The following is a 12,475-nucleotide window of genomic DNA, read 5'->3' on the forward strand; positions in this document are numbered from 1 at the left end:
GATTGTTACTTATCACAGAGCTAGCTCCTATTGCCTCACCTCCTTCGTCGCATTTCTCAGGTGGCTTGGCTTTCTTGGCAAGACGTGGGTCCAGCCAGGTGGTGGTCTTGCTGTTATGACTGTAATATGAAAAAGATACAGGGCTTTAAGCACAGTTTAAATTATTTTTCAAATACTTAAGATGCCATTAGAGTTGAGCAATTAGCGCTTAGATCTCTTGGGAGCCACTTCACCCGGGGAGTGTTTTTCCATCTCTAGCAAACGAACAGAGCTCTCCCAAAACAGGATTATGACTAGTATTTAATCTTTTGGGATCAAATACTTTATTAAATAACCTTTTAAAAATATTAGTACAGTTTTAACAAAGCTCAGAGGACCGTTTGAGGCATAAGGGAGATGAAAAGAAAAAAAAAGTCACAGATTACAGAAAGATGGAAAGGGATGACACAGAAAGATAAAAGAGTGAGCAGTTGCAGAGATCATAAAGAGCAGAACTAAGACAGCAGGTCAGGGGTGGCGAGCTCCATTTACCCTGTTGTTTCTCTCACTGGCAGAATGAGCTATTGATTTAGCAGCAGGCAGCTTTACTTGGCTCTCTCAGTGGCTCAGCATTGACTGTTTGCCACACTAACGGGCCAGGTAAACAATGCGGGCCTGCTGCGTTTAGCGGCAGCCAACAAAACCAACATCAAACGCAGGGGAAATAAAAGGAAAAACTTTATTGAGACTCAACTCCACTGCAATGGCTGAGTCTACAGACAACTTCCATGTTCAGCACCTGCTGGTAATTCAGTACAGAGAGTTGCACTGAATAGGAAGCAGAAAAAGTCAGAACTCTAAACATACTGGGTTAACAAGGCAGAAACAAAGAGATGAAGAAGAAACTGGGACTACAAGCAATGGGATTAGAACAATGGTGATGTAATGGGAGTGTAATAGGACAAAAACATGACAGGGAAGTCACAGTAGAAAGGCTACTTACTCGATGAAATAGACCATGCCGGTTTCTGTGTAGGCCATCTCCCAGTTTTTAGGCAAGGGCTCCTGACTTTCATCCTCTGTGTTCCATATACGCAAGTCCATGGCCCCGGCTGACTGGTTGTAGCTGGGCACTGTCTTCCTCCACTCTGCTTTGTCCTTGTGCTCTGTGGCCAGGCATGGGGAGAGGGACATGGGCATGGAGACAGAAATAGGAATGGGTTGGGAGTAGTGGTGTGGGAGATGATAGAAGGAGAAGGAGACAGGACGTGAGAATGTGGCGCCATTGGAGCTCCTCTGGGCTCCTTGCATTTCTCCCTACTGCTGCTGCTGCTGCTGCTCGAGCTGCTCTTCCTCTGTACACTAGCCGGACTGTTACATCCACAGGAGTGTAAGGGGTAGAGAGAGCGAGCGAGAGAGACAGAGAGAGTACACGCAAAGAGGACGGAAGAGCAGCAATTGCCATAGGATTTGCATGTCAGTAGTGATGTACTGAGAACTGCCTCCCAGGCAAGAGCAGAGTTGACCAATGCTTCAGCCCAGCCGGGAGCGCTACATCGCAACTCTATTAGCATCATAGTGTTGCTTGTGCGTGAGGGTATTTGCCTAATCTTGATGTGTATGTGTGCCTGTCTGGGTGAGGCTCTTATCTGCAGGTTTCATCTGGCTGTGTGTGACCTAGCTTTGTCGTGGCATTGAATGCTCACTCTGTTTGGCTGGAATAAAGGAATGGCAGGGGGAAAATAGTGACAACTGTTGACTGGAAGAAGTCAAGAGCTCTTTGTACTGAAACCAGGGCCCTTTTTCATGATAGAACCAGAAAGATGTTTCTGCATTTATAAAGTCTGAATAAACGACTACACACAGACACTTGCTCTAGGGTACAGCTGCTTTCAGCCCTTTCAAAGAAATATAAACAGAAGAGCTGTTGCAAATTTGTGCAGGCAAGATTGCTAAAAACCCCGAAATTACATGAAAGAAATGTACAATCAGTACTTAACTACATTCAAGGCCCAGAAATATGCCAGCTGCTACCTCTTTAAGTGGGCACTCTAAAACCATATGAAGAATTCATGTATTTTCAGTGAGACAACTGACGTGGTTCAGGGGGTTGGGAAGCCCGTCTTGTAACCGGAAGGTTGCTGGTTTGATCCCCAGCTCTGTCCATCCTGGCCATTATGTCGTTGGGCAAGACACTGCACCGTACCGCCTACTGGTGTTGGCCAAAGGGGCCGATGGCGCGATATGGCAGCCTCGCTTCTGTCAGTCTGCCCCAGGGCAGCTATGGCTACAACTGTGGTTTGCCTCCACCAGTGTGTGAATGAATAGTGGAATTGCAAAGTGCTTTGGGTGCCTAGAAAAGTGCTATATAAATGCAATCCATTATTATTGTTATTATTATTAATTAATAGTGATATTTGTCTATAATTAGTATCTTCTCTTGGTTGAGGTCTACACTGCCATCCAGAGATGACAATGCATATCTCTGACAATTTCTTACTTTGAAATATAGAAATTCAACCTAATACAATAACTGATCTTTTTAAAAGAAAATGTATTTATTTATTTATTTTAGAATTCGAATCCGTGTATTATATCTCTGGGACCTAATGTGTCCTTCTACACATAAGGTCCATGCCCATGAGCATATAGACAAAGCATGAAAGGAAGAGGAGGGGTATGATATTTGTTTGTTAAATAGAATAGAAGCGTGTCAACCGAGACATCAGGTCATGTGGGCCGGCACTGACACAGTGGGGTTGTAGGTGCAGGGTTGCAGCCAAGCTTGACTTTGCTGCCTGCCTGAACTACGGCTACGCACAATTTATTTTTCAGATCTTTTTTTTTTCGTCTTCATTTTTAAAAACATGTTGCAAGCACTCAGAATTGAGAAGAAAAGAAACCTTTCTTAATTTAGCATTTGCTGCTGTTGCCACTCGAGATACATTTTTCAATTTGCATATGCAACACACGACTCTACTTTTTGTAGTGTTTAAAATAAAAGAGTGTCTTGAGGTAATGACTTTCACTACTGCTACAATTTCATCCTCACTATTAGCTCTTAGCTGAGCCATGCAGTGGCATCCGTGTATGCGAATGAAACGAGCACAAACTATCTTTCTACCCGAGGGATTGCTTCTATTGATCTCAGACAGACTTTGGCTACATTTTGACTTTGCAGTGCTGTGATTTAGTGCCGACCTTGCATGCAGAGCAGCTAATCCTGAGAATGTTTATTTGGAGAGAAGAATGATAAGGAGAAAAGTAAAAAGGTCCTGCTGTTTTGCATTCTGAGAACAATATAATGAACTGCTGGAAAAATAAATAAATCAAGCAAACAAAAAAGTGCTGGGGTTTAAATGTGTAGAAAGCCAGTAATGAAGGGAGCTGTAATACAGCTAGCAGAGAATACTAACTAACACTTGTGAAAGCCACGAAAAAATTAAAAACAGCGGTGTCCCTCACCGGTCAGTCCGTTGACCAAAGGAGGCCTCTCTTCTTCCTCTTCCTCCTCTGGAGCAGCGCTGTCCTTTCTGTCCATCTTACTGACAGAGGTTGTGCGTTTTCTTTGGACCTCCGTGTCAAATTCCTCATCAAACAGAACCTGGTCCACCAGGTCTGGCTGTACAGGGTTCGGCTCCGCAGGGGGCTTAGGGGTCCCATAATAGTTGCCTGGGAAGAAGAGAGGGCGAGAGTGACAATGAAATATATTCTTTAATACATTTAAAAAAAATATGTGCAAGCTTTCTTGATTAATTTCATCATATAACCCTAACCCCAACCACTTATCTATACACATATTCACATACAACCCTTCCTCTCAGCTAACCTGTAATCTGTTTCTTACCCTTACCCTTAGAGCAGACTTAGAAATTGCTAGGCAGCCTCTGCTTTGAAGATCTCATATTTAAATGTAGACACTTCAATTTTACCAAAATACACACAGACAGCCAGAAATGTTTACTATGGTATGAAAAGAGTTTCTTTCTGGCTTTATAGTGTACTGCGAAAAGAGGAGATAGAAGTACACACAAAACCATTGTGCTCGCAGCAGACCAAAAAGAGACTGTATCACTTAAAGTGTGAAAGATTACTGCTTTTTTTTTTACCTACAAATTTTATCTGGCAGACCTGTACTCTGGAACAAAATGAGACCAAGGATTTGCTGTTGTAACCCTCAAATGTTGTGAAAATCTCCAGGTTATGAAAAAGTCTGTAGCCTTTCTCCTAGATGCCAATATCACAATCAGTACTGACCCACAATACCATATGCTCAATCAGGACCACTGACTATTACTGTAACAACAGATCATTTGCTGGCTTCTAATCTTTGAAGTGGCCAAAGAAAAAAAGTTTTGATTCACTCATTTTGTTTATGTGTTAAAAAACATAATGTTATATTTACTATTTCACTCACAGGCAATTGTGGCCACAGCGCTTATGCCAAGGTTCTCGGGCACTTGATTGTCCCTTTAAGTCCATCAGCTTCCCTTTGCTGTCATGTTGGAGCCTAAGGCAGTTAACGGTCTTACACCACAGAGCAAGCCTTTGTCTTTTCTCAACTACAAAAAAAAACGGGGTGACCCACTTACTACTCGCCACCTTCTTTCTTTGTGAAAAACAATTGAGGCCAAAAGATGTGAGAAAATAGTCGTGAAAGTATGGTGGAAGTATTGATTGTCCTCATATTTTTGTGTGGGATTGCAGTGTGCCGTGCTTTGTTTGAGTAGCCGAGCGTTGTTTTTGAACAGTTAAACGGCACATCGGAGAGTGGAAAGACACTGTGACCAAGGAGTCTGCGGGGAGGAGAGAGACAAGGGAAGGACCACTTTCTCACTGACAGAGATATGGTGGAAATAGAATTAAGTTCCACATTGAGGAACAATCATCCTTTCTATTGTTTAATGTCTCTCGTTTATAATAAATAAATATTCAAAGCCTTATCAAATTATCGCTTGCCATCTTAAAAGGAAAACAAAGAGCATTCAGATTAATGTACCTTACACTGAAATGCGTTATTACACTGACTGCAAAGTATAAGGTTATTAAGAGTTACCATCCAAACACCATTTTTAATCAGCTATAATTATGATACACTAAATAAACAAAAACAAAATCATCCTAGAGATGAGATGAGAAATTCATCATAACTGAGTCAGGTAAATAGATTAATGCACATTTAAATTAGAGAGCATTATTATCAGAATCAATTGGTTACTAGGTTTGTAATTAATAGCAAGCTTAATCGTGGAATAAAAATTGGAGGAGGTAAATTAGAAGTGGTAATTTGCTCTCTTCGTTCCAGTTTCTGAAGCTCACACAAAGGTTCCCGTAGCTTCTCTAAGTACCCCAGTGCAAAGAGCGGAGAGACGATGGCCAAAATAAGGAAGCACACTGAAATTGATTGCGTTGTAATTACTGTGTACTAATGAGTCACAACCTGAAAAGCAGCTTTTGTTTAGAATCACTACCTCCGTCCAGCACACAGATACAAAACCATAAGCTCCCAAAGTGAACTGAAAAGACTGCAGGCTAGATGTTTTTTTAAACTGTAGTTTAAAAACTGTAGAGTCCAGCTCATTAAGAACTTGCTAATGCACCGCTAATATCATTTAACATTTATATCCTGTGACTTTGCAAGATCACAGGATATAAATGTATAATTATATGTATAATTATAATATATCTAATTCTGTTCTGTGATCTGTGTCTTCCTTTTTATGTGATGACTCTATAGAGAATATATATGTTTTATTATTTTAACGACAAGCCACACAATAACAAATATATTTCATTATTACAAACAGATAGGTCAAACAGATCCTAATTCCTGATTCTAACAGATCAATAATAAAGATATCTGTGAAAAAAACAACTAAAGAATAAAAGATCAATTGATTATCTATACACAAAAAGCACAACTGCAAATTATAACAGCAAGAGTAAAGACGAACAATAAAGGCTGTATTTACTGTTGCATATCTGAGCCAAATTGATGGAAAGGCAGAACTGTGTCGGTTCAGCTGTTCTGTGTAGAGACGTGGGAGCGAAGAGATACTCAGGAGTCTTTCTCTCTCAAATTGTGGTAGGATGCACCAGGTACCATCAGTTCAATACAATACAATACGATACAACTATTAATAATTTACCCATTTAAAATTATTAGTGTCCACAGAACAAGTGAAATGAAACAATGTAACAGTATGAAGTCAAAGTGCATCTCTTTTCACTTCTTTATACCTCAACTCATTCTAGTAACACAGCTGGGTTTGTATGTGTATAAAATGGTGCAGTATTTGTTTGAAAAACCTTTTAAATTGATATATTTTAAAAGCATTTTTTGATTCAGAGGTTTGGCGAGCTCTGCTCTCCGTTTCATCGTGCACACGCCTCCTTAGCTTTGCTGTATGTGTGTTCATTTCAGTGTGGCAGAAAGTGAAGCGAAGAGAAAGATTTGACTTGAAGACCACTAAATGATTAAGTGCAATAAATATTTCTTAACTGTGACATCAATATAAAACATCTATAAGAAGGTAAAAAAAAATCATTAACTGCATCTAACCTAAAAAGAGAAAGTGGCAGGGAGAAGCAGCACCAGCAGCAGGTGAGCTTTCTGCAGCATTTCACAGGCATTCGCTGCATTTTACAAGGATGACTGGATCTTTTTCTCTGCATATACATAGTTTTTCTCCTTGTAAATAAATGTGTTCAGTGCCTTTCTGCTTTCATCTGAGGTGTTGGTGTTGTGTGATATCCAGTGGCTCTGAATACTCTATTTATCTTTGATTGACTCTACTGACTAAAAGGCCAGCTGACACAGTTTGCTAAGAAAATATACAGTTCAAGGAAAACCCTCTATTCTTTATGTTGAAGGCTAATATTTAAGCATAGAAGCTATTTTAAATTATTAAATTACCATGTCTTATCTTTAAAAGCTACAAAATAAATCCCTCAGGATTAAGAAAGTTCTTATCTGCTAGGTGGCAGATTGTGGAGTGACACAAAAAGTTCAGTCCTTCTTTTGATTCTATTTGTCACAGCCTATTTGCAGATTGTACACGTGGGCTTTCCTTGCAGGAGTGTTGCTACACCATTAGCAAGTACTTTGCCTCTATCGCCTTATTAAAAACAATAAACAAACAAACAGTCTGGCCAGCTCTGGATCAGATCTACTGCTAATTTGAAATAGGCCAGGAGTTTTTGGCGTTCACGTGTGAGCTTATTAGCTTTAGCTAACTTCTCCAGACAGATGACTTACTCTGGATGAGCTTTTTGAGCTCTCTGGTCTTGTTAAAGCCTTAAATCAATTTTTATTTTTATGTTTGTTTGTTTTTTGTGGTGGGTTGCCTGCACTGCTGGTTAGTATAATTTATGTTGTTTTACACTGCCTTTCCCAACCCTAGGGTTCATGAGTGTGCCCACTTGGGAACCACTGGTCTAGCCAACCCAGTGCACCCAACAATCTGTTGCACCAGGAACTCACATTAATGCAGCTGCATCATTTCAACAAAAAGGGAAAGAGAAAGAGTTCATTGTTTTTCATTTCCACATATTTATATATAAACATCTCTACTGATAAATGAAATTCCAAAATCTCAACATAGTGTGCAATCCCCATATGTAATAGTAGCAACATGGACATTCCTGCTTTTCTTTCCCTAATATTTATGCCATATTCTTTTCACGAAAGCAAGAAAAAAGGGAGAAACTTATCTGACCCGTGCATGGTGCTGACATATTTCAGCCTAATTAACAAATGCTTTATGCATCCTTATCAAGACAAAAGGTTCTGGTTTTAATAGGATACGATCACCTTTTGGCAACCTCGATGATGTCAGAGTGCTCACCATGAATCTTGCACCTTAATTACTACCCTAAGATGAATGGACTGTTCACTCTCAGAAGAAAATGGAGAAGGAAAAATCCCTGAGGCCACCATGCCAGCAGCTACCCGTGACAATATGTGATTGACAGAAATAGACACCTGTTGATGTGGGCTCTCATTTAGCCAATTAATATGCTGTGGTCTACCAAAAAAATGTAACAAGAAGCAGCAAATACAGAAAGAAATTAGAGTAAAAATTACTATTTTATCTAGGTAGGAACCCCTTTTTTGTTCCCTAATAGCTTAGATTTAGATCAAGCTCCTGATCTTGGAATTCCAAATTCCTGTAAGTCACCCACTCACAAACATTGGATGAGATTTATATGCATCTCAGTTTGGTTTCTATATTTAACATACTTGAGGGAAAGTTTGTCTCAAATACAGAAAATCACAGTGGATCAACGTATTACTATCCATCATCAACAGCTTGTGAATTTTCATTCTCAAAGTACTAACAAGTTCAGCATAGTGTTATTACATTAAAGCACCTGTTAGATAGGTGGTGAGTGGTGGATGGACAGTGTAAAGCAAAGTCATTTTCATTTTAACTCAGCTAACACTTGGTTGGCACTGTCAGAAGATTACACAGCCACACACTCATACTAAACATGCAAGGGTATGTTTGCTGCTCGTAAGAAACAGTTTTGTGTGAAAGAACACGTTTTTAAACTTGGCTGCTGTTCCCCAGAGACCCCAAGACGAAATGTATCCACAGTCCTCATGTGTTTATTGATGGGAAAGAATGTGTATACAGATTGTGTGTGTGTGTGTAGATATCATGCCATCTGTTTTAGTCAGCAGCTGCCAGAATACAGTATCACATCTCCAACTTGTGAGTAACTGAATAAAATGTGAGTACAACTGTTACCACAGTTATATTTGCAGGGAGAATTAACTCCTCCAAATCCTACTTTATCCTTCAGAGAAACTTTTGTTATGAGCTCTGATGCTACAGAGCAAGAATTCATGAAGTCAGGGTCACTTAGTAATGGGAATTGCTAGCAAATGTTTTGTGGGGATGTTTTCAAAGACAAAAGGAAATTGGAGACATCCCTTATACTGTGGAAGCTTGGGAAAAACCTCTTAAGGATTTATGCTTTGGTTCAGCTCTCACCACAACCGCCCCCTCCACCCTCACCACATTTATCCCTCTGACTCTTTGAACCTGCCGGCTGCAGTCACCGACCCTCATTAATCATTGAGGATGGCCTTCCACTCTCTTGGGTAGTGCCCAGCCTGCCCAGGCCTCATCACTGATTGCTTGTGCCTCAGGCGGGTGAAGCGTCTCTTATGCTCCAGCCTTGGCACTGGGTGTAGGCCCTGCTTGGCATGGATGCTCACACTTCACAAGCCAACCTTGTCAACTCTGCTTTCTCCTGCTCGGTCTCCATGTGTTTGTGTGTGTGTACAGCTTAGCAATCTACTGTTGACCTGCCTCTCATAAATGAACTTCCTCTCTAGTTTATGTTCATTTCCTGAGTCTGTGTTGTGAAACCCAAAATGTATTAAACACCATTCATATCTTTACTGTAAATTCCTGTTTTTATTATTGAGCTTGTCAATCCTAACTAGTTTTTTTTCTATATCTTTTATCTTCCTCAATTTCAGTTTCAGCCATTTCTTCCCTTTCTATGTTTCCTTTTTCTTTTTTGTATGTGCAAAAATCTAATTGAGTACTATACCATCTCTTTTGTACTCCTTAGAGATGAGTTACTTCTTAATCAGTTCCCATGAATAGGCAAACGTAGCAGTTGCCAGTCCAGCACCTTTATACCCCCCTTTTCTGTGAAAACTGGCCTGTTGCATTGTTACAAATCTAATCCACAGTTATGTAGCTTTGTCTCAGAACTTCGTAAAGCCTATAACACCAAAAATATCCTATTATAAAATGGTTGTAGGCAGTGTGGCTGAGCAAAACAAGGAGGCCGTAAACAGTCATTTCTTCTCCACTAAAGTCTGTGATTGTCATGGGGGATGAATTTGGCATTGCACAAACAAAGGGATTTCATCATTTTCAGCCCCTGTCAAACCATCCCCTGGTGGGCCTGCAACTTCAGACTGTAACCGTCAGCTAAAAAGACCCTAGTGCAGCCTTGTCTGTAAATCATGTCCTGTGCTTTTTCCTCAGTATGTCATTATGTAGTATTTTATATTTGCAGTGCATCCAGCAAGCCATTTTTGCACCGACCTATGATTATACCTTCTAACAGGTAATCAAGGTTATGTTTCCCATGGCAGTCTTGTTAAATACAATCACGGATGAGGATGTAAGCATAGCCAGATCCATACAAGCCACAAATTTAGGTAGCCCACTGATTTTAATAATTGCTCACAGTATAATGGGATCCCGTGGCATCAGGAATTCATATTAAATGAATGTTGAACACAACATAGGAAATAATAAGATATTAAAATTAAAACAACACTGGAATTTCCAGATGAAATCCAATTAAATCAGCTGTAGCAGGCCTAGTGTTTTATTGACTTTTGCTGGTCCATTTCTGCTTGCAGCATCTGTCATGAATGATTCATACCACTGGCTTTTCTCTACCTTGCACAGTGAGGGGCATAAAGTCGGATATGCCCTAAATCACATACATACAGGCACCCAAATCAATTTCAGCTACAACATAAGTGTTACACTTTGACACTTTCTCTGTAAAAGAAATACTGGCAAACCAATCTGTATGTTTTTGTGTAGTTTTAGTTTCTCCATTCAGTTCCCCAACAGCTGAGTCAACTTTTATGCTAATACTTCCCTGGAAAGCGGAGAGCAAGATTGTTGAAAACACAATTTTCCTCTTTTATGCTTAGTTAAGTATTTTCATCTTAATGGCCTTCTTAAATAACTTCCTATTGTTGTTTAGTGAGTTGAAAGTCTGTGAAAGACTTTTTTTCCTCCACCAAATACTCCCTTTAGTAGAGCAGCAAGAGTGAGTTTCGGTCTTGGTTACAGCATGCTACTATTATTCACAGGTCTGAAGGATTAGTCTCAGAGGTAATGGTGATTGTGGGTTTTTAACCATTTCATGGAACTTTTCTTTTTTCCAGGGTACATTCTTTAATGACTGAAAAACAAGAACTGGATCCACAGGTTTTAAATTGTTTGGGAATTTCTCCAATCCACACAGGGTCAGACGTATAAATACATCCTCACTAATATTTGGTTAAATGTCCTGTAGCAAGATATAGCCCAACCAATTGCTTTTGGTAGACATCAGCAACCTTTGGCATAATTCTAGCTGGATATTTGAACACTTTTCTTGGCAGAATTGGAAGTTTACTTAAATTAATTGTACCAAATGTGAAGCACAGTGGTGGTAGCATCATGGTCTGGGGCTGTTTTGCTGCCAGTAGTACTGGTACATTGAGAAACTCCAAAATAATTTTAAACTTGTGCACCCAATTCTTGTTTCCTTAAAGTCTCCAAAGATATATTCTGTTTAATCAGTCCATCCTGGAAAAAGAACACTTCAAGGAAATCATTAAGAGCCCCATAATTAATATGACATTAATGTGTGTCTTGTTGGCTTTTGACCACATCTTTATATGCTATTAAAGTAGAGAGTGAATGCACTGTCTACAAACAGTACTAAGCGTGTCATGAAAGGGAGAGGTAGTGATAAATGATGATTCACTGTTGTTTTCCCTGAACCTTTGACATTCAAAGTTCAGTTCAAGAAGGAAAAAAGAAACAGTTTTCACACTAAGACACACAAAACAACATAAATCATATATAATGTGGGTACTATACCCTTAATCCAATTACAGAAAATATCCATGTGCTTTAATAAATCATCAACAAAAAACCCTAAAGAGCTATGGGCTTTACGGGACCTCTGAAAACATGCATTATCAGATAATGTGCATGGTGTGCATGTTAATTTTACCATCTACAATATAAAGCCTGGAGCCACTAGTAATCAATGTGAAGTAGATGACTCACTAACCAAGGCCAGCCATTATGAGGTCAAATATTTCACCCTCTCACTTCCTGCTTTAAAGTATGTCTGTCTATTTGTAGGTCTGTGTGGAAGTTTATTGAGCAAAAGGCTTGGCATTAATAATTAACTCTGTGAGGTTGTGTTTCTATTCCATTCAATACACACATGGTAGTGTTACATTAGGCAGAAAAGGACAGGAGGGGATCCATTATTTATCCCGAGCACTGGCTCATAGGCTCAGGGTTGGAGGGCCAGTCTCTCAGGAGCAGATGTGGGACAGAGGGCAGATGAAAGAGCTTTTACATAGCAAACACATTTTCGACATCATGAGTAGGTGAATGGGGTAAAGCCATCTGGGGATATATTATCTCCAGTTCTTTCAGTTTTAGGATGGCAGTTTGATGACACGGGCAATGTGCTGATTTCACCTGATGACCTTACTGAGTACAGCTCAGCAAATTCACAAGACAACTAATAACCAGGACCCTGGCAACTGGAATGGACTGGGACATTGGTCTGTCCTCAGTGTTTATAGTGTTTACAGAAATTGTAGTGTTTTCCAGTTTGGTTCAGTTACTTTAGGCCGATGAAAAGAATGTCAACTGAGCCAGAATACAATCTGAGCAGAGTGATCTTAAATGAAAAGTTGTCTTGTTTGATGTGGTTT

General features: G+C 39.8%; 1 protein-coding gene across 2 annotated transcripts in view; it reads right to left on the minus strand.

The window, feature by feature from the left end:
• Positions 1-12,475, minus strand: part of magi3a (membrane associated guanylate kinase, WW and PDZ domain containing 3a) — a 107,353-nt gene that overhangs the window by 22,021 nt on the left and 72,857 nt on the right. For both annotated transcript variants that reach the window (XM_085395037.1, XM_085395039.1), the window contains exons 4-6: positions 3,445-3,651; positions 983-1,145; positions 40-119 (exon numbers count right to left, since the gene is read on the minus strand). In XM_085395037.1, coding sequence (XP_085251163.1) covers positions 40-119; positions 983-1,145; positions 3,445-3,651 — 450 coding nt within the window. The remainder of the gene's footprint in view (positions 1-39; positions 120-982; positions 1,146-3,444; positions 3,652-12,475) is intronic.

The sequence above is a fragment of the Rhamphochromis longiceps genome, linkage group LG20 (genome assembly GCF_057381845.1).
Source record: "Rhamphochromis longiceps isolate RC_006_pf linkage group LG20, R_longiceps_female_GT1.1, whole genome shotgun sequence".
Taxonomy (NCBI): Eukaryota; Metazoa; Chordata; class Actinopteri; order Cichliformes; family Cichlidae; genus Rhamphochromis; species Rhamphochromis longiceps.